This window comes from Amphiprion ocellaris, chromosome 18 (assembly GCF_022539595.1).
Source record: "Amphiprion ocellaris isolate individual 3 ecotype Okinawa chromosome 18, ASM2253959v1, whole genome shotgun sequence".
NCBI classification, from domain to species: Eukaryota; Metazoa; Chordata; class Actinopteri; family Pomacentridae; genus Amphiprion; species Amphiprion ocellaris.
Window position 1 is genome coordinate 29,105,229 of NC_072783.1, and position 20,703 is coordinate 29,125,931.

Consider the following 20,703-nt stretch of genomic DNA (forward strand, 5'->3'; position numbering starts at 1 on the left):
TTGATTATCTGATTGATCTTGATCATCACTAAATTTTCATTTCTAAAATGCTGCCGTTTGCCTGTGATGACTTACAATGAGGCCACTAACTCAGCTGAAGGCAACAATAATCTGGCGTCTTAGCTAAAACAATCTGGGAGTTAACTGATGACCTGCACTACACATGAATAAAACCTATTGTAGAAGTCTTTTATATAAAACCAGCTCCCTCTAGTGGCGTCCCACTAAGTCCTGCTACTGGTATTGTGTGCACTAAGTAAAAAGAGAAGTTTGTGAAGAGTTAAAGCTGGCGGAAACTGAACACTGACCATCTGTCTGCTGCCTGCTTTCACAGGAATCATCAGATAGAGTCTACGGTGTGATGAATCTTACCAGCAACCACCTCTTCTGGTCTGAAAAGTCCATTGCACTCAAAGTAAGCTGAAACTGGAAGCACACTGCAGGAGGCTCTGAAGGAAAGCTGCATAATATGAATATAATTTAGGAAGGACAACTTGCTGAGATGAAACACTTCTAGAGACAAATGTCACAAGCAAATCGGAAAAATATGAATTTCAGCACCAACAAACCAACTCATACTGTGACTGCTGTCTAGCAGAACATACTAAATGGACAAGAGAGATAAAACATCATAAACTTTTAAGTCCACATTTTGCTAAATGGACCGCAAGTTGTGGCTTATGTGAAAACTCTACATCTGCATTTCTAAATAAGGTTTAGAAAGCTTTTTTCTGTTACGCTGCAGCCTCATTGGTTTATTTTTAGACACAAATCTTGCCAAATGTCATATTAATCACCACCGGAGACTGCACTTATGGGATAATAAGAGTGTGGCGTTGGTGTGACCTTCAGTGATGCCAGATGGTATCAACTGAAAGGGTGATATTTTAATACTAAGTAGCAAAGTAAATGTTTTACAAGAAACAACACATTTAATATTTTAGATCTTCTTTTGCTTCGGATGGCCAAAAAAACACTGTGAAACACTTTTTTTTCTCATGAATATTACCTGAGCTGTAACAAGGAAATGAAATGAAATCCTCCTTAGATGAAGACACATTGACTGTTGCGTATGCTGTGAACTAAAATGGTTTATTTCTTAAGTTATGGCACCCAGATGAGGTTATGATTTTTTTTGTGAACAAAACTGCAGCTTTTTTATACACAATTTTATAAATATTCCCAAAAATTATAACAGTAAAATGTACAATTTTAATTGTCAAAAATGAATGATGCTGTGTTTTTTTCTATTTTGTGTTGCTCCCAAAGGCACAATTCATCAACTCATTCTTGAATAGCTGATAAGATTGGAGACATTTCACTTCATCAGCGCTCACCACAGAGTCCAAAAGCTTTGTCTCATTTCAGGAAACAGTTTTTCCCAGGAGGAAATCAGCATATTCTTTCCTGCGCAGCACACGGTGCATTTTGAAAGTGTTGGGTGAGGTGTTCGAGAAGGCCATCATCTGCTTACGAAGCTCCTTGAACGCACCCTCAGCCACCAGCTGCACCCTCATTGGTCCGATGCTGCCTTTGATACGGAAGGACTTATAAACAGCCGAGTCCTGCTGGAGGCAAATGTCCAACTGGACAGCAGGAAAGAGGACAGGAACCAGAGAAAGAGAATAAAAAGTGATGTCATGATAAAGGACAAACATACTGTTGTGTTTGTGCTCTCAGCTGAGCACACTATTGGAATCACACTCCCTACCTGATCATGTTGGGTTGTTCACATGATCGAAATGTATGCTTATACATTTTATGTAGCTTCTTTTTAAGCAAAGCTGTATACTATTGTGACAAAACAAGTTACTATGCTTTACTTTTTTAAATTAGGATTTGTCTTACCTTATATCGTTGTTCCTCTGTAAGATTCCTCACACCTTTCAGTTCTATAAACACCTGGTAATGAGGGTCTGATCCTCCTATTGAATCTCCTGCAACAGCACAACAAAATAAATGATGGCACAAATGAGTTTGTGAGCACAGTTATAGTATCAGAATCCAAATTCTGCTGTGAAGAAAAGGTATAAGCAAGACATCTTACCCAAGATGCCGCTCTCAGCACAGCAATAATCAACCAACTGAGCACCGGGCCACTGAGCAACAGCTTTCTTTAGAGCATCGAGAAACAACGCCTCTGACACTTTCTCCCCTCGAACGCTCAGCATCTGACCACGCCTGACAGGAGACAGAAGCAAGAAGGAAGTATTTAGCTATGTCGTATATTTACAGTACAAAAATAGAAGTCCTGCAAACAAAGAGTGCTATACAGTACCTGTACTGAAACTCCACAATGGGACACTGGTTGTGGAATCCAACTACTTTCACAATGTCTCCGATGCGATATCTGTAACGCAGCGAATATTGATGTCACTCGTGCTACACAGTCAATGCACATTAGTAAGTTAAGATGTTAAATTTTAATGGCATATCACACTGTCTGATGGAGCCAGGGCACAAATCTCCATTATTATTCTGTGAGATGCAGCTCATTCTTGATGGAGTGCAGTCAAGTGAAACCACATCAGTGCACCGACGACACAAAGCAATTACGGAGCACAATTTTACTCGCATAACTTTTTGTTGACAGAGGTTCACTCAATTTGTAATTACCCTTCATATCAGACTGAACAACCCTTTGACCATGGTGGCCACGAAAAATGACAGAGAAAGTTTGCATGGGTCTTTGACTGAGTGACGGCATTTAAAAAATATATTTCCTATGAAAAGAACAATTCTATGCTTAACTAAATTTCAAACATTTTAGAGGTCAGCAAGAGGACATATTCTAATTAAATAGTTTTATATTTGGCATATTTTGAGGTATTTACTCAATAATAAAGAACTAAAATACTCTTTATTTAGCTGCCAAGTCATGTAAAAGTACAGTTTTCCTTTTTCCTTATGAATGAAACCAGACCTGAAAAGTCCTGAAGCGTTTGTGATAACGAGCTCATAGCTGTCGCCCTCCTTCACCTCCTCCATCAGCAGAGTTTGAGGCGTCTCGTCCTCCAGGCTGCTCTCCGGTAGGAACTCACAGAACATCGAGCGAGGACACAGCAGGTAACGTCTGTTTAGCTCCTGAGGCCACAGGTTCACCCCTATTAAACCTGCAGGGGCCCAAATACACAATTAGAGCAAATACTGAATATATATGAGGCTCATACTTGTAAACACAACAAGCACTTATAAAAACTCCCTTTAATGCACCTTGTCAGCCTGTTCTCATGGTGTTTTTATATGCTGGAAGACACATAACGAGTGAAGTGAGCAGTCAACGCTGTGGCTGAGCATTATCACCTTGGCACAGCAGTGTACCAAGGACAATTTCATACAAAACAAACCTACAGAACCAATCCCTGGATCAAAAGTTGGAGTCTTCAAAAAATTTTGAAGAAAGAGTCTTCAAGCAGACTTCAGAGTCTGATGCGAATTACGTTTATTCAATACAGACATACATTCAACTTGGACATCCTTAGAAAGAAGGAATATTTTTAATGGGAAATTTAAAGAACAAATATGTGATTTTAGGGGTTTAATCAATATCCAGAGAAGGAGTTTGAACACTTTTATTGGTACAATGTTTGGTTATGCCTTTCATTTACTTTCCTGTTCTTGTTTTTTCAGTTGCATCTGTTGGCTGGTGTCAATAACAATTAATGTACCAGTTGCTATTTTTGATGAAAGAGTTAATGATCTGTAAAATGTGAAAGTGTGGGCGTGGAATCAGTAGTCAGGTAGTATCCTACCTTCAGTAGCAGCGTAGAAAGGCGAGTAGAAAGGCACTCCCTTGCAATAGTTCTCCCTCAGCATTTCCCCGTAGATCTGATTGGAGCCTGAGTCCACCGCCAGCACCAGGTGAAGGTGAGGCCACAGTCGTTTGGCAATCCCCCTGAAGCCCTCCTGGAAGTGGGACCGGAGCTGAGCAGCCCTCTCTGGGTCTGGCTTCATTAGAGCTTCCAGCCTGGTCCTCACTTGGGGCTCCAGAGACAGAGCACTGCTGACTTTTCCTTGTTCAATGTCCTCAGCCAGCTCCTGCCAACGATCCTGTGGGATACGCAGCACATTAGGTAGAAATTACTTTCCTAATCCTTTACTCATGAAACAAATTAACAGAACTTTTTTGGTCAGTGGACACTTGACACCTGACTCAAGATTTCATCCCACTTTATATGATAATGTCCCGGTGAAGCAGAAACCAGGCGTGCATGAAGGATACTGCAGTAAAGAACTGCTCCACCAAATCAACAACAGAGAGCTGCTACTGTATAAAAATTAGATGTTTTAAAATTTTAACACAAAATTCTAGAAATTCATCCACATAAAAATTTCATGCTTGAGTGGGATGTAAATAATATAAACACACATCTCTATTTTCAGTAACATTTCCCATAATATTCTACTTTGGATGCCTCTTGTCACAGAGAAATGACGTATATGTGACAAAGTATCAAAGGAGTAAAAGGAACCAATGTGTTTTAATGACATGTACCTGTAAGGCACTGAAGGCATAGAAAACAGTGGAGGCAAAGTTGGACTCCAGCGTTCCCACACTGGGATCTTTCAGAGCAAACAGAAGGTGCAGGTACAGAGTGTCCTTCTCACTGGGAACCTGAAGAGGCAGAGAACACTGTCATCCTTTGGAAATAATCCTATATAAAATACAACAACAGAAGCGCCACAAGTATAAGTGTTGAACTTTTAAAAAAAAAAAAAACTTGGAGTGACTTCCTTCCTTTTTCATTATTTTATTGAGTTTTTATTCAGATTTGTCGTTTCTTCATTGTGTTTAAGTCTTATGGGTTGCTATATATAATTGTACAGCACTTTGGTTAAATTCCTGTTGTAAATGTGCTTTAACAATGAATTTGACTTGACGAGTACATAAACAAAGAGGTGATTTGTTGGTTCTACCTCGAAGGCCGGCGCTGGAGTTGTGTAAAGGTTGAGCATGTGGCGGGAAGAGGCTGGCGTGGAGGAGTTCGGTCCGATGGGAATTCCAGACTCAGACTGGCGAAAAATAGGCGTGTAGAAGAACTTGGTGGTGCGCTGAAGGCTGTCGGTCTCAGGGAATGCCTGTCGCATTACCTCTAAACACACAGCCACTCCCTGATGGAAACACATTAATACTGGTATGAACATTTACATGCACGACACAAAGGCTATTACCAGGAAAACACATCATCATCATCATCAAGCAGCAGCTTCACCTGCAGGAAGAACTCAGTGTTGGTGTCTTTTGTACTGAGCAGCATGGAGCTCCGTCCTGACGTCCCTGAGGTCATGGCCAGAATCAGCGGCTTCTCAGCGATAATCACCTTCTCTTCGCCGGCTGCGATTCGTTTGATGAAGTCATGATAGTGTTCATAGGTGGTGATGGGGTGACTTGCCCTGAAGCCATCACTGTCTGAAAAATATTCATAAACATCCAGTTTTTAGATATCGTCAAAACTTTAGAAACCTTTTTTTTTTTTTTTTTTTTTAAATCATTTTATGGTATACCAGTTTCTGCACCACACCTGTGATGACTGGCTACGTTGTGTTTTATATGACAGGAAGTGTTTGGGTCTGGGGTTGTCAAGGCATCATCACCCCCGGCTTCAAGAAGTTATGATTAGATTTTTCTTTTCACATTTCAATGAAGAAATATTTCATTCATTTACAGAAAACTAAACAATGTTAGCATTTAAATACACGGATAACTAAAATTTTACGACCTAGATAAATTTTAAAATGGAATGAAAAAAGTTCCTCAAGCCATTTGAACTCATGTCCTCAGTTAAATCCTGATGCTAGTCCTTGCTGTGCATGCTATGTATTCTGAATATACATAGTTGGGTGACAAATTAAACTATATATCACACCTCCATGATAAGCTTTGCTGTTAAACATTCTATTTACTTGTGGATACATGACTGTACAGGTGCTTTGAAGACACTGGCTGTTAGAAGTGGGATTCGAACCCACACCTCCTGGGGAGACAGCGACTTGAACGCAGCGCCGTAGACTGGTCGGCCGTCCAGACTGCACTTTTTCCTTAATACATAGAATTTTTCCACAGCAGGAATCAGATACCCAGGAGAGTGCTTTGGTCTAATGGACATGCATGATGATTACACAATTCTTCATTTTCCAATTAAAGCTCTGCTGTTAAAGGAGAGGGATAATTTCAACCTTTTGTAAAGGTCACATGTTTGATCTGACAATTAGTGTTTTGATGATGGTGGTGGAGAATACGGTCTAACATGTTAGTCCAAAATGTCTCACAGGGGTTCAGTTGGGTTGAAATCTGGGATGGGTTGATTCCATTCAGAATCACCTCATGCCATATGGATGAAGGCACTGCCATCCTGGAAGAGACCACTCGCACCAGGATAAACAGCTTTCATCACAGGGTAAAAGTGATCACTCAGAGCAAACTTTCTATTCATTTGCAGCGATTTTTCCCTGTAAGGGAACAAGAGGATCCAAAGCCCCTCACAGCTCAACAGAGCCACCTGATCCCCTCATGGTAGAGGTCAATGGTCCACGTTTTCCTTTAATTTGTCACCATCTGTACACGTTATATACACTATGCATGACGTTACATCACAGTTTCTCTGGAGCTAAATCTGGCTTTCCCCATACAGGCACAGTGACAGACTACACGTGGACACGTCTACTGCTCATGAACACGAACTATTTCTCTCGTTACCTTTAACTGAGCTGAAGTCGTACTGTCTTCCATAACATGTGTTCGCGTTTTTACGCAAACGCTTCAGCAGAATCTCCTCCTGGACCTGCTTCACCTTGAGCGTGTCGGCTTCAAGTTTCCTTCTTTGCCGTCTGCCCAGCCAACCCACTGCCTTCACCGCGAGATACTGACTGAACAGACTGCCCATCGTCCGGTTCCCACCCTTCATCTTCGAGCTCATGTCCCTCCAGATGAGCGCCATCCCGGCCAAGGAGCAGACACCGACGGCGGTGGGCAGAGGGGACGGCATGGCTGGAGGGAAGAGCCGGGGTTACACAAGACACACAAAAGGCACAGAGGAGACAGGTGGGGGCGCTGTTAGACAACATCACACCGTTATATGTTTCATCCACAGCCAAGACAAACTACACACAGCTGTTGAAGCAGGATACAGTTTAAACGACTCTCCCATCATTTCAAAGACTCATCTCCATCCTAGTCAGTACACGTACCTGCTCCATTGATGGCGACAACAATCGATAAAACCGCAAAACAAAGCGGTACTGCTATGCGAAACCACGAGAACTGCATTTAGAACAAGTAATGTGATCCAGCCTTCCTGTTGTTTTAACACCTCTCAAATGAAACAAGGTTTAAGAGTCATTTATTTGCCAAAAGAAGAGCATTAACTTTTCCCTTTCACAGTCGTCTGTGCTGCTTCCGTGTTTGGTCACAGCCTGTTGAGCTGATTGGTTGACTGAACGATGACGTGGGCGAGCTGTTCTACACAGCCTAAAAAATAAAATAAATGAAAATAAACAAATAAAATAAATGCCATACATTTGCTCAATTTAAATTACTTGCATTGTTTGATAAACTTCTGCTCATTTTTTTCATTTGCTTACAATTTTCACACAAATTCTATATTCATAAATAAAAAAATAATAATAAAACAGCCTTTCAAGATGAAATTCTCCCATGAACCACTGTATATACTGCATATTAAATAGATACTGTATATCACATACCTACTTAAATTTCATCCCAGCAATGCTACCAACCTACTTCATGTATACTGGGTGCCAATATTAATACAATTAATAATCATACATTTTTCACTCAAACAGATTTAAACTATTTAAAATTGTATCTAATCTGTTGCGCTTAGTTAAATACACAAGTTGTATTTTATGTAAGTAATATGAGAGCACTAAATGAGTCATTTTCCTTGTATGTGGTCACACTCAACCACTAAAGCTGATTCTGATTCTGAAATGATAAAGCCATGTTATCTGACGCCACTTCAGCATTTAATGTATGTTGTTACCTTTATTTTATCCTGGCTGTGAAAGTTTATTAATGTAATATTTGCTCTCCACATTATTCTTCTGTCAATCAATATACTACAGCTATTCTTGCATTTATTACTCATAAGACATGCAATTATTGTAGTTATAATACCAAATACTTGTGAACACCAACTGCACTTCAAACTGTGCTATTACTTTGAAAATAAGTCTTGTCAGAAGTGGGATTCGAACCCACGCCTCCAGGAGAGACTGCGACCTGAACGCAGCGCCTTAGACCGCTCGGCCATCCTGACTGTGAGTACTAACGCTCACATAAGTTTAGATCAGACCAGGCTACGGGAGATTCATATGCTATTTGCAGTTTTCCACTTAATATATCGATATCAGAAACGAAGTAAAATCTGACACTTGTAATGCTGCATTCACAGACATGGTGAGAGTGGGAGATGCCACTACGACACCAGCCTTTGACAGATAAACCTTAAACCATTGACTAATTGTTTTAGAAAAACACACAGACTGATTTTCGCAGCAGTTTCCAGTGTCAGCCTGCATCTATACAATACATCTATATAATAATCATCTGTTTGTTTAAGCATCAAGCATCAGGACTTGCTCATGAGTTTTTCACATGAGGCGAACATTTCTCATAACAATTCTCACTGATGGCTTTACATTAACACAGTTGGCCATTTTATTTTCCGATCAAGTAATTAGGACCTAATTAGGAGGCTGTCGGAGAAAAATACTAATCTCAACGACTGTATAACTTCAGGTCCTACCGAGATTTGAATTCGGATCGCTGAATTCAGAGTCCAGAGTGCTAACCATTACACCATGGAGCCCTAAAGTCAAAGCCAACACTTCCAATTTTTCTGACGACGTCACCATTTTATCATCAAAATCTTCAATATCGCTGCATTCACAGGAGTAAGGAGACGAGGGGCCACAACGACTTTGTCAGCTTTAACAGGATGATTTGGAAACTATTTGATTCATTAACATATTGCTCTGAAAACACTTTTTATATAGGAGAAGGATAACTTCAACATTGCAGAGAACGAACATATTATCCGACTTCTCTTAAAGTCAGGTTTCACCGAGATTTGAACTCGGATCGCTGGATTCAGAGTCCCGAGTGCTAACCACTACACCATGGAACCCCACATCTGCAAGGTTTAGCTGCAAAAGAATTCACACTATGCCATAATTGACCTTAATCAGTAGTTCTGTTTTCAGTAATATAACATGGTCGGTCACACACTGTTCATTCTGTATTCACCGTCATTTGGTTGATGATGAAGACACTATCACACCACTGTATGGCAAAGAGGCACTCACTATGTAGTGTAATGATGAGTGTTCAATTTTACTGAAATATGCTGGATGTGTTCTTTCTGTCTGCTATAAAGTCAGGTTCCACCGAGATTTGAACTCAGATTACTGGATTCAGAGTCCAGAGTGCTAACCATTACACCATGGAACCCCACATCTGGGCAATTTAGCTGCAAAAGAATTCTGTCATAATTTTCCTTCATCATTAGTAGTTCTGTTTTCAGTCATATATGGTAAGACACACACTGTCCATTCTGTATTCACCATCATTTGGTTGTCCATTTATTCATTTATTTGAAATGTGTTCACATAAAAACAGTTCACTAAAATTAAGATTTTCAGATTTGTGCCAAAAAGGAGGGGAAGGAAGGGGGATCAAATTATGTGGTTATAGAGTTATCTAGTGGCCCAGATTACAAAATTATTGTTTTGTTTTTTTTGGAAGAGTACGTGAAGACACTATCCCACCACTGTATGGCAAAGAGGCACTCACTATGTAGTCTAATGATGAGCGCCCAAATTTACTGAGATATGCTGGATGTGTTCTTTCTGTCTGCTATAAAGTCAGATTCCACTGATATTTGAACTCGGATTGCTGGATTCAGAGTCCAGAGTGCTAACCATTACACCATAATTACAAAATGAACACTTCCATTTTTTTTGACGATGTCATTATTTAATCTTTAAAATCTTCGATACTGTTACATTCACAGGGATAAGGAGAGTAGGAGACGCCACAATGACTTTGTCAGCTTAAAAAAGGATGATCGTTACATGATTTCAGTAAAGTTATTACCTGCTTCTCCCCATTTGCTTTTCTGCGGTTTGTCTTTTAGAAAGCAAAGAGGAGCAAAGATGAGTTGACACAAGATGGGGAGAAAGGAGATAGCATGCACAGGGAGGAATTTCAGATACAAAGGTAAATATACTATGTATTTACTTCATTTTATCATTTCATTGATAAATACTTGATCCAGTCATGAATGGATAAATATCCTTCCATCCATTTTCACGACCTCCTCATCTTTTTTCTGATTAACCTCCAAAAGAATAAGAGAAAGTTGCTTGTATTATCTTCTTCTTCTTTTTATCAAGAAAATGCATCAAATAGGTAAATGAACAATGCATTCCCTCTTTAAAGATATGTAGTGTTGAGGCTGTTGGAGGTGCAAAATACATCTGGCTGCCAGTGATTACACACTCCTTCTTCTGCATTTCAGTTCCAATCTCTAATATAAAACCAAAAACCAGGTTTAACGTATTAACCACATTTTACATAAAAGATTAATGGAACAACTCAGTGTAACATCTGAAGATATGTGATAGAGGTATGAAAGAAGTGTAATGGCTGATGACTGATGATTGTTGACAGAATTCGATGTTTGACTGCAGGATAGTATATTATTGTCACCACCACTAAAATACGGAACACTCTCTCATAAATAATTAGTCTGGGTTATTTTTACAATGGCATTGACATCTGATGCCACTTGCAACATTAATTATAGACTGCTGGCTTTATGTCATTCAGCGTGTTAATTATTCTATAGCAAGAATCAAAGCAGTTCATGTGCTCACACATTATAAGAATCAGTGGATTTTGTCAATGTAAACCAACACAAACACTAGATCTGTTTGCTCCTACTGTGTCAGATATGAACATTCAATATATGTAAGTAATCTGGAAGTAAAAGCACACTTTGTCAGAAGTGGGATTCGAACCCACGCCTCCAGGGGAGACTGCGACCTGAACGCAGCGCCTTAGACCGCTCGGCCATCCTGACTACCTTCAGGATCCTTACCTGAAAGTTTTCATCCGTGATATTTAGGGAGCTGTTATGATGTGTATAAATGTAGTTTAAGGCCCTCAATGGGAGTTTGTGACATTTTTATATGCATGCATGATTATCAACTATTGAGTGAATGCTGGGGTACTCGTTATATAAGAGAAGGATAACTTCAAAATTGCAAACTATTAACATATTATCTGACTTCTCCTCTTAAAGTCAGGTTCCACCGAGATTTGAACTCGGATCGCTGGATTCAGAGTCCAGAGTGCTAACCATTACACCATGGAACCACACATCTGCAAGGTTTAGCTGCAAAAGAATTCAGACTATGTCATAATTTTCCATCATCATGAGTGGTTGTGTTTTCAGTCATATAATATGGTAAGACACACACTGTCCATTTTGCATTCACCGTCATTTCGTTGTCCATTTATTCATTTATTTGAAATCTGTTCACATAAAAACAGTTCACTAAGATTAAAATTTTCAGATTTGTGCCAAAAAGGAGGGGAAGGAAGGGGGATCAAATTATGTGATTATAGAGTTATCTAGTGGCCCAGATCACAAAATTATTGCGCTTTTTTTAACAAGTACATGAAGACACTATCACACCACTGTATGGCAAAGAGGCACTCACTATGTAGGGTAATGATGAGTGTTCAATTTTACTGAAATATGCGGGATGTGTTCTTTCTGTCTGCTATAAAGTCAGGTTCCACCGAGATTTGAACTCGGATTGCTGGATTCAGAGTCCAGAGTGCTAACCATTACACCATGGAACCACACACCCATAAGACTTAGCTGCAAAAGAATTCAAACTATGTCATAATTTTCCTTCATCATTAGTAGTTCTGTTTTCAGTCATATAATATGGTAAGACACACACTGTCCATTTTGTATTCACCATCATTTGGTTGTCCATTTATTCATTTATTTGAAATGTGTTCATATAAAAACAGTTCACTATAATTAAGATTTTCAGATTTGTGCCAAAAAGGAGGGGAAGGAAGAGGGATCAAATTATGTGGTTATAGAGTTATCTAGTGGCCCAGATTACAAAATTATTGGGTTTTTTTTTGGAAGAGTACGTGAAGACACTATCCCACCACTGTATGGCAAAGACACACTAGATCTGTTTGTTCCTCCTGTGTCAGATATTCACATTCAACACATGTAAACAATCTGGACCAAGCCAAGAACACTTGCTGTCAGAAGTGGGACTCGAACCCACGCCTCCAGGAGAGACTGCGACCTGAACGCAGCGCCTTAGACCGCTCGGCCATCCTGACTGCTGACACTCTTTTTCACCTAAAGATTTTCATCTCTGATACTGAGGGAGTTGTTCTGATGTGCATAAAAACAATTTATATCCCTCAATGTGAGCTTATGACATTCTCAAGATGCATGCATGATTATCAACTACTGAGTGAATGCTGGGATACTTGTTATGTAAGAAGGATTACTTCAACATTGCAGAGAATTAACATATTAATTGACCTCTCCTCTTAAAGTCAGGTTCCACCGAGATTTGAACTCAGATCGCTGGATTCAGAGTCCAGCGTGCTAACCATTACACCATGGAACCCCACATCTGCAAGGCTGTGCTGCAAGAAATTTCAAACCATCTCAGAATTTTCCATCATCATAAGTGTTTGTGTTGTTGTAATATAACAGTAGGATATGGTAGGACACACTGTCCATTTCGTACTCACCGTCATTTTGTTGTCTATTTATCCATTTATTTGAAATGTGCACACATAAGAACAGTTCACTAAAATCAATTACAGATTTTCATATTTGTGTCATAAATCAGGAAGACAGTTAAAATTAAATGACTATAGGATTATCCAGTGGCAAGATTATTGCTTTTTAAAGAAGAATGCATGAAGACATATCACACCATTATATGGCAAAGAGGTACTCACTATGTAGTGTAATAATGAGCACCCAAATTTTACTGAAATGTGCTGAATGTATTCTCAGTGTGTGCTATAAAGTCAGGTTCCACCGAGATTTGAACTCGGATTACTGGATTCAAAGTCCAGAGTGCTAACCATTACACCATGGAACCCCTTCTGACAGTGAGCTATCATTAAAAAAACGCAATACATATATTAGCCCTCTAGTACATACATGTGAAATCTGATTTTGTCAGCGGAAGGGGATAAAGACAAAAATAAATGTGTTTATTCCTCAATTTTGTTAGTTCTCATGAATACTACTTGTGAATTAATGTTGCATGGAAAAGATAGTGATTATGTGTAAGTTAAAGAATGAGTTTAGGTGTGTCACTACTAATGTAACTGCTACTGAAGCATTAGGGCGGCAAACATCAGGTGTCTTCTTATCCTGAGCTGCAGAACATCTAATGAATCCATCTTGCCTCCGGCTGTGAATTAGTCCACAGACGCCCCTTCATCAGCTCTCCTCCACAGAATCTGAACATCAGAGAAAATACTGCAGCCTTTGATGCAGGACAGCGCTGGAAATTTTCAGACAGAATCGCAGTTTGCTCACCTGTTTCATTTCCATGGTGACAGCTGGTGATAGAAGAGGAAATTAAATTACACAACAGAGCTGGACATAGACATGATTAAAAGCTTGTTTTAGACACTAACCTGCCCAGTCAGAGGAGTTTGACACCAGAGGTCCATCCACAGAGACGCCGTGGAGCAGCTCAGCCAGCCAGGACACCTCTGCCGGGTCGTCAACAAAGACCTCCTCTGGTTCGTCCAACCACAGCTCAGCCTCTGGCATCAACATAAATACACGACTGCTTGACTTTAAGACAAAAAACTGAAATAAGAAAGCTCATTAATGATGCTGTAAACTATTAAAGTTATAGTAAAGTCAGCTAGATGCAAGTTAATGAGCCAGTCCAGCAGCCTGAGCTGCATTTTACCATCATAGTCCTAACTGCTCTGTTTTTTCTTTTATTCCAACAAACTTTTAGTGAAGAAAAATGTATGGTCTGCATTTTTACATATTAAAAAGTGGCATTGCACACATTTCCCCCTTTCCACTGACCTGATAGAGAGTCTACGTCCTCTTCCTCCTCCTCTTCGACCCAGTCTGTATCTGCTTCCACTGCAACACTGCAGTCAGATATGGATGAAAGTGAGGTTGTTGCAGTGAGTCTCTTTGTATCACAGAGGTAGGCCTCATTGTACAACTGACTGGCTGATCTGGGTTATTTTATCTACAGCAGTGACATCTGATGCCACTTCAACATTAAGTTTAGGCTGTTGGCTTTATTCCATCCTGGCTGTCATTAAGTATAGGAACTATTTCTTCTTTTATAGCTATAATCAGTAAACCTGCAGTTGTATGCTGGTCATTCCTGCTCTGTGTGGTGGATTTTGTCAGTGTAGAATTTGTCAACAAGCAAACCAACACAGAATCTGTAATCCGTCCTCTTCCATACATGAGTACATCCAAGCAATCTGGACCAAACTGAAAACACTTGCTGTCAGAAGTGGGACTCGAACCCACGCCTCCAGGGGAGACTGCGACCTGAACGCAGCGCCTTAGACCGCTCGGCCATCCTGACTGCTTGCGAAGTGTCACTTAAAGATTTTCATCTCTGATACTGAGGGAGTTGTTCTGATGTGCATAAAAACAGTTTATATCCCTCAATGTGAGCTTATGACATTTTTAAGATGCGTGCGTGACTATGAACTACTGAGTGAATGCTGGGATACTTGTTATGTAAGAAGGATAACTTCAGCATTGCAGAGAATTAACATATTATTTGACCTCTCCTCTTAAAGGCAGGTTCCACCGAGATTTGAACTCAGATCGCTGGATTCAGAGTCCAGAGTGCTAACCATTACACCATGGAACCACACATCTGGAGGGGCTGTGCTGCAAAAGAATTCATACTAGATCAAAATTTTCCTTCACCATTAGTAGTTCTGTTTTCAGTAATATCATAGTAGGAGACACTGCCCATTTTGTATTCACTGTCGTAATCAGTAAACCTGCAGTTGTAGTCATGTAGTCTGGTCATTTCCTGGTCTGTGGTGGATTTTGTCAGTATAGAATTTGTCAACAAGCAAACCAACACAGAATCTGTACTCAGTCCTCTTCCATACATGGAAGCAAATCTGGACCAAACTGAAAACACTAGCTGTCAGAAGTGGGATTCCAACCCACACCTCCAGGGGAGACTGCGACCTGAACGCAGCGCCTTAGACCACTCAGCCATCCTGCCCTCATACTTTCATTTTAACATCTCGTCCTTTATGTAATTAAACAGTATTGGGCCCTTAAGCCACAAGCATCATTACACAGCCACTGTGTGAGTGCACAGATACTCATTATATACACAGAGGAGAGGGATAACATCAGTTTTGCAGAGAATTAATGTTTCATTTGACCTGAAACTGCTACAGGTAGCTGCTTCCACTGCAACACTGCAGTCAGACATGGATGAAGTGAGGTTGCTGCAGTGAAGCCTCTGTTTTAGACTTATTGTATCACAGATGTAGGCCTCTTTGTAGAGCTGACTGGCTGAAGAGAGACAGAGAAGAAGACAACTTGAGAGTCACATTTTTGGTTTCAAAGCAGCACATTCGAGGCTGATCTAAAGCTGGAGTCGTATTAACCCATGGACATGTTCTATTAAAGGAAAGGGCATGAAGACAGGATTGCTGACCTTTCATGTTTTCCAGCTGCTGGATGTGGCTGACTGCATCTCTGGTGCTGATGTGGAGTCGGTGGCTGTCGCTGAGGTGCCTGAGGATGTGTTTAGAATGGAACGCTGAATGAGTGTAATACACCAGCTTAGGGAGGCACAGAGAGCCCACTGCAGCGATTTCAAACCTGCTGCCCTGGAGAGGGAGAGAAAAGCATGAAAAAAGGAGGAGTAAGTGTTGTTAAAGTGGCACCATGCAAGTTCAGGTGAATATATGCTACCGGTCAAAAGTTTAAGAACACCACAATTTCTCCAGTTTTTTTTAAATTGAAATTCAAGTGGTTCAAGTCCAATAAATAGCTTGAAATGGTACACAGGTAAGTGATGAACTGCCAGGGGTAAAAAACAAAAAAAGAAAAAAAAAAAGGTAAGGTTACCCAAGACAGAAAAATAATGTAAATTTTAGAATTATACAAAAATTCCTTTTTCAGGGAACAAGAAATGAGTTAACAACTTAAAGCTGCCTTGAAAGTTGGTGCTACTAAATCCTACAGGTGTCCAAACTTTTCTTGATGACTTACAACTCCCTTTGCATAAAAGTAGTGTTGGAACACACCTTGGCACTATACCCTCCAGAGCATTATTTCAACAGTATTGTACTGCAGAAAGTAGTGTGTTGCTATAAAGATTTTGAGGAAAAGGCAATTAACAATAGAAGAGAGACAAACCATCATAACACTTAAAAATGTCAAGGTGTCGGTGAGTACAGCTTTCTTCACCATCAAAAGGCTCAGAAACTGGAGGAACATCTGACAGGAAGACCCAAAGCCAAAACAGAATCAGAAGACAAGTTTCTGAGAGTCAACAGCTTGGTAATAGGAGCTCACAGGACAACAGCTTCAATCACAGCTTAATAGTGGTCGTAGGAAGAAGTCTCAGTTTCAACTGTGAAGAGAAAACTTGGAGCTGGTTTGGGATGAACTGGGCAGAAGAGTGAAAGCAAAGCAACCTACAAGTGCCACACATTTATGGGAACTTCTGCAACAGAGCTGGGAAGAATTTTCTGAGGAATATTTGATTTCTATTGTGGAAAGAATGCCATGAGTGTGTCCAGTTGTATCTGGCAAAGGCGGCTACTTTGATGAGTCAAAAGTTTAGAATAGATTTTGGTTTCTAAACAGATTCTGTTTTATTTCATTTGTTTATTTGTTCTATTCTTTCATTTCAGAGTACAATGAGACATTAACATGCATAATTTCCAATTAAAAAAAATAGAAAAATTGTGGTGTTCTAAAACTTTTGACCAGTAGTGTGTACTGTATGTCAGATTGGAGCAAATTTTAGGAATAACCTGGAAAGTGAGGCGGTCGATGTCGATCCAGGAAAAATCATACAGCATACACTGCTTGCCTTCCACCTCCTGTGTGGAGAAATCACACCAGTTCACATCTGCAATGCAGGAAAACTCAGCAGCAAGTTTATTTACATCCACAAGTAAAAAATCTACAAGAATTCATATGTATGCACATAAAAATTCCCAAACACTGCATGAAATTATTTGTGAAGTTTTCGCTTTGGAGGACCCACCTGATAAATGTGGAGTCCTTTCACTGCCACGGCAAGCAGGATTGAACTTCTCAGCTCTTTTTTCTCCTGCATGTAAAATAACAGGTGAAGAAGCAGTTTGATGTAAAAATCTTGTTATGAAATGTTGCAGCAGACATGTTTTCATAAATGAAGACATCTTGCCTAATGAACAACCAAGAACACTTAAAGAGAGTAATGACTAATGCAGAACTAAATGTAGATTAAAGCTCCAGTTGGAAAAGCTGTGCAACATTTTGCACACAAAGAGCACTAAATGTGTTATTGCTGGAAGTTTTCCAGAGATATTGTGGACAACTGGATTCTACCACAGCAAACAGCCTCACAACGTCTTAGAAATTCTCCTGTAGTGGTTCAGAGTTTTGGTGACTTTCCTCAATGAATTTAAACCCCGAGTCTGACCTGCCTCATCCTGTAGAAAGTTACTGCTCCGTCCTGCAGGCTGCTGGCTTCTCTTATAAACTGCAGGATGGCTTGACTGCGTGACACTCCTCTCAGCTCACCATGCAACACCGGACTGTTTTGGAGCAGGAAGTCTCTGCCTCTGCGTTTTATCAGCTGAGGATACAAGCACATACACATATTAGTAACACTGTTTTTGCCAAGGGTCAGTCAAAAATGTTACAGTTTTTTCCTTTTTTTTTTTTTTTTACCCAAGAGGGGAAGTAATCTTCAGGAAGGAAGTAATGCCTCTGTTTTCTCTCTTCTCCTTCCACATCTTTCTGTTCCAGATCTCCGACTTCAGCTTGGAGCGCCGAAGCTGCCAGCTGGAAGAACAAAGCTTCCTGATGGCGGTTCTGAGATCTCAGCATCTTCTGCCTCAGCTCAGAGTAGTAAAGCTGCTGCTCTTTGCTGCTCCTGAAAGAAGCCGAGACGACATCCAATTACAGAGGTTGGCTTTTTCTTATGGGAGTTTAGGTATTAAAGGCTGACTCAGCAACTATTTTTCTCACAAATGCTTCCATAATGTTGCTGCCAAAAAGCCAAACAAACCTGTACGGGAGTAAACAGCAGCTGACAAGCAGGAGTATTTTCAGAAAAAGATGGTTAGGGGAAGCAAACTTACATTATTAGCTGTCCAGCTTCTAAATAAAACTGCACTCTCAGAAATAAGATGAATGGGACCTGAAAATGTAAAAATTATCTTAAGCTTCATGCAAAGTCTAAGCACATCATCTGCCTTGATACAATGCAATTTATGACAAATGAGCTCACTGAGGTCCACTGCAGAATTGTAAGTATATCTTGTAAGCAAAGGGTTCCACAGTTTAAAAAAGTACAACAAACCTTTATAGAACCCGTGTTCCATCTTTTGCCAAAGTACTTGCTCAGCTTTTGGTCCAAGTCAACAAATAGATATTCATTGTCTTAGAAAAAAACACACATTAAAGTCAGTGCAGGGGAAACAGAGATACAGGAAACAGGTGATATTTATTAGCAGTCATTAATGTTGTTTACAGCGAGTTTACTCAACACCTGCAGCCTCCCTCAGTCTCAGCATTCCACAGTAAATGAAGTTAAAACATTTCCTCCCACACAGACATGAACTGACCTCTGAGAACAGCCAGACCAAACACTTGGAGATCACTGACACCGAGCTGCTTCAACACACTGTTCAACACCTCATGACCTCTGGCTCTCACCTATAAAACACAGGAATGACAAGAAAAACACCACACACACACATACACATACATATATACTATAATATGTGTAACAATGATAATACATTTTATTTCATTATATATTAGTATTTTCTTGTCAAAGTAAGCCATTGTAATAGAGCTCTATTATAATAAAATACAGTTTCAGAAGCTTTTCCACTTTGCTGTTGATTAAATACTTTAAAATGCTGAATTTAAGTATGAGTGAATGAATGAATGAATGAATGGTTTTATTTCGGTTACAAAATTATAGTACAAAAAGTATAACCCTTGTGGAGTACTGGCTCATTAAAGCCCTGTTCATGTCAAATTAAATGTGGTCAACGGTAAATATGACAGAGAAAACACACTGAGGTGACTCACTCTGACAGCACAGTCCAGGTGCTGCTTGTTGGGTAGAAGGATGCAAACGTGTCGCTTCCATTTTGTCCTCATTGTCGCAAAAGTTTCAGTTCGTCTCGGTCCTTCATGTATCTTCCTCCTCCCGTCCTCTACTAAAACAAAGCCGCCTCCTTCCTCAACCTGACACCCAATGACGTGTGCACAGTCAAATAGTTTAGCAGTTTTTAGTATTTCTTCAAAAACGCAAGACTATGTTTTCTGTCTATTGATTAAACTATGTCTATTGATATATTAAGGTTTATGCTTTTCACACAGTTATCATGTATTCCTCATACAGAGGGATTTTTGTAGCATTTGTTTGGCTTCATTTGTTTGGCTTCAATCTGTACAACCATTGTTCCATTTTCACATCAAAGAACGCAGAAAACTCTGGATACTAACTTCATGTAGAGATGATGAATGAAGACACAGAAGACATGAACAACCTTGGATGAGCTCAGTGGATAACAGATGCTGGAGACAAGTTTGAAATACAATAAAACAACTCCAATAAAACTTACATTTTTACTTTCAGGTGTTTAAAATTTTAAAAATATATACAGAAAAAAAAACAGCTGAGATTATTTGAAATAATTTTCAACTTCTACGTTCCTGTGGATGTACTGACTCTTGTTAAATGATCATATATTACTCATTAATATTTAAATTTGTAAAGTATATAAGTTTTAAACCTCAACATTAATTTGATAAATTTGTATATTATTTAATATTGCAGGGTGGTAACGTAAATATTTAGTTAGGTCATTTTAGATCATATATAATATTGTGGAGCCTTATACTTATTTAAAGAAGTCAGTTAAATTTATTTAAGTATAATACTGTAGTATCCTAACCTTAGTATTTAAATTAGAAAGGTATTACTGTATAATATATAATATTGTGGAGCCTTGTGCTTCATAATTAAATTAGTCAGGAAGTTTGTATAATATATATTATTGTGAAGCCCTAACCTTATTTTTTAAAAATAAGTCAGGTAATTTATGCAATAAATAGTATTGGAGTTTTAACTTTAATATCAAAATTAGACGGTTAAATCTGTGTAACATATAATTATGTGGAGTAGCAGCTGTAATCTTTAAACTAGACAGGCAGATTTGTATAATATATAACTTCTTTTTAATATTGGTCAGGTAAATCTGTTTAATATATAATATTGCATGGTCTTAACCTTAACATTACGATTGGTAGGGTGAATCTATACAATGATCTTATTTTTGTATTGGGAAGCACTTTGGTTTCATTTCTGCTGTTTTAAATGAGCTATATAATGTTGGCTTGACTTAAG

The 20,703-nt window shown here is 39.3% G+C and overlaps 2 protein-coding genes, 1 long non-coding RNA gene and 12 other non-coding genes across 15 annotated transcripts; 1 reads left to right on the forward strand and 14 right to left on the reverse strand.

Annotated features, from left to right (window-relative positions):
- Positions 1-1,073: 1,073 nt before the first annotated feature.
- ghdc (GH3 domain containing) lies at positions 1,074-7,402 on the reverse strand. Its single transcript, XM_023267484.3, has 11 exons — positions 7,189-7,402; positions 6,698-6,988; positions 5,214-5,410; positions 4,918-5,112; positions 4,496-4,615; positions 3,753-4,050; positions 2,924-3,113; positions 2,279-2,350; positions 2,048-2,181; positions 1,849-1,937; positions 1,074-1,586 (listed from the first exon to the last, which is right to left on the reverse strand). Exons 1-11 carry the CDS (start codon positions 7,265-7,267, stop codon positions 1,365-1,367), a joined length of 1,887 nt encoding a protein of 628 aa, XP_023123252.2. The 5' UTR covers positions 7,268-7,402; the 3' UTR covers positions 1,074-1,364.
- LOC129347407 (uncharacterized) lies at positions 6,908-14,119 on the forward strand. The gene is made up of 2 exons (XR_008599504.1): positions 6,908-7,042; positions 10,158-14,119. It is a non-coding gene; the product is annotated as an uncharacterized LOC129347407 (long non-coding RNA).
- trnal-cag (transfer RNA leucine (anticodon CAG)) lies at positions 8,197-8,279 on the reverse strand. Its single transcript has one exon. It is a non-coding gene; the product is annotated as a tRNA-Leu (tRNA).
- Positions 9,078-9,149, reverse strand: trnaq-cug (transfer RNA glutamine (anticodon CUG)). The gene has a single exon. It is a non-coding gene; the product is annotated as a tRNA-Gln (tRNA).
- Positions 9,401-9,472, reverse strand: trnaq-cug (transfer RNA glutamine (anticodon CUG)). Its single transcript has one exon. It is a non-coding gene; the product is annotated as a tRNA-Gln (tRNA).
- trnal-cag (transfer RNA leucine (anticodon CAG)) lies at positions 11,023-11,105 on the reverse strand. The gene has a single exon. It is a non-coding gene; the product is annotated as a tRNA-Leu (tRNA).
- On the reverse strand, positions 11,330-11,401 carry trnaq-cug (transfer RNA glutamine (anticodon CUG)). Its single transcript has one exon. It is a non-coding gene; the product is annotated as a tRNA-Gln (tRNA).
- trnaq-cug (transfer RNA glutamine (anticodon CUG)) lies at positions 11,822-11,893 on the reverse strand. The gene has a single exon. It is a non-coding gene; the product is annotated as a tRNA-Gln (tRNA).
- Positions 12,318-12,400, reverse strand: trnal-cag (transfer RNA leucine (anticodon CAG)). Its single transcript has one exon. It is a non-coding gene; the product is annotated as a tRNA-Leu (tRNA).
- Positions 12,625-12,696, reverse strand: trnaq-cug (transfer RNA glutamine (anticodon CUG)). Its single transcript has one exon. It is a non-coding gene; the product is annotated as a tRNA-Gln (tRNA).
- trnaq-uug (transfer RNA glutamine (anticodon UUG)) lies at positions 13,111-13,182 on the reverse strand. The gene has a single exon. It is a non-coding gene; the product is annotated as a tRNA-Gln (tRNA).
- On the reverse strand, positions 13,435-20,624 carry LOC111566737 (FERM domain-containing protein 6-like). Its single transcript, XM_023267492.3, has 14 exons — positions 19,380-20,624; positions 18,905-18,995; positions 18,640-18,719; positions 18,419-18,477; positions 18,006-18,210; positions 17,755-17,910; positions 17,335-17,400; positions 17,099-17,167; positions 15,769-15,943; positions 15,491-15,623; positions 14,139-14,206; positions 13,730-13,861; positions 13,629-13,651; positions 13,435-13,549 (listed from the first exon to the last, which is right to left on the reverse strand). The coding sequence occupies exons 1-14, from the start codon at positions 19,449-19,451 to the stop codon at positions 13,508-13,510; spliced, it is 1,371 nt and encodes a 456-aa protein (XP_023123260.2). The 5' UTR covers positions 19,452-20,624; the 3' UTR covers positions 13,435-13,507.
- Positions 14,579-14,661, reverse strand: trnal-cag (transfer RNA leucine (anticodon CAG)). Its single transcript has one exon. It is a non-coding gene; the product is annotated as a tRNA-Leu (tRNA).
- trnaq-cug (transfer RNA glutamine (anticodon CUG)) lies at positions 14,884-14,955 on the reverse strand. Its single transcript has one exon. It is a non-coding gene; the product is annotated as a tRNA-Gln (tRNA).
- On the reverse strand, positions 15,242-15,324 carry trnal-cag (transfer RNA leucine (anticodon CAG)). The gene has a single exon. It is a non-coding gene; the product is annotated as a tRNA-Leu (tRNA).
- Positions 20,625-20,703: the final 79 nt, after the last annotated feature.

What these genes read in the sequence shown, in the direction of transcription:
- LOC111566737 (XM_023267492.3), bottom strand. Translation starts at nt 19,451, where the DNA reads ATGAGGACAAAATGGAAGCGACACGTTTGCATCCTTCTACCCAACAAG. An exon ending in GGAACACGGGTTCTATAAAG is followed by an intron (nt 18,478 to 18,639) that starts GTTTGTTGTACT and finishes TTACATTTTCAG; the next exon opens with GTCCCATTCATCTTATTTCT. An exon ending in GAAGCTGGACAGCTAATAAT is followed by an intron (nt 18,211 to 18,418) that starts GTAAGTTTGCTT and finishes GGCTTCTTTCAG; the next exon opens with GAGCAGCAAAGAGCAGCAGC.
- ghdc (XM_023267484.3), bottom strand. Translation starts at nt 7,267, where the DNA reads ATGCAGTTCTCGTGGTTTCGCATAGCAGTACCGCTTTGTTTTGCGGTT. An exon ending in ACACTGAGTTCTTCCTGCAG is followed by an intron (nt 5,113 to 5,213) that starts GTGAAGCTGCTG and finishes TGTTTCCATCAG; the next exon opens with GGAGTGGCTGTGTGTTTAGA. An exon ending in TGCTGAGAGCGGCATCTTGG is followed by an intron (nt 1,938 to 2,047) that starts GTAAGATGTCTT and finishes GTGCTGTTGCAG; the next exon opens with GAGATTCAATAGGAGGATCA.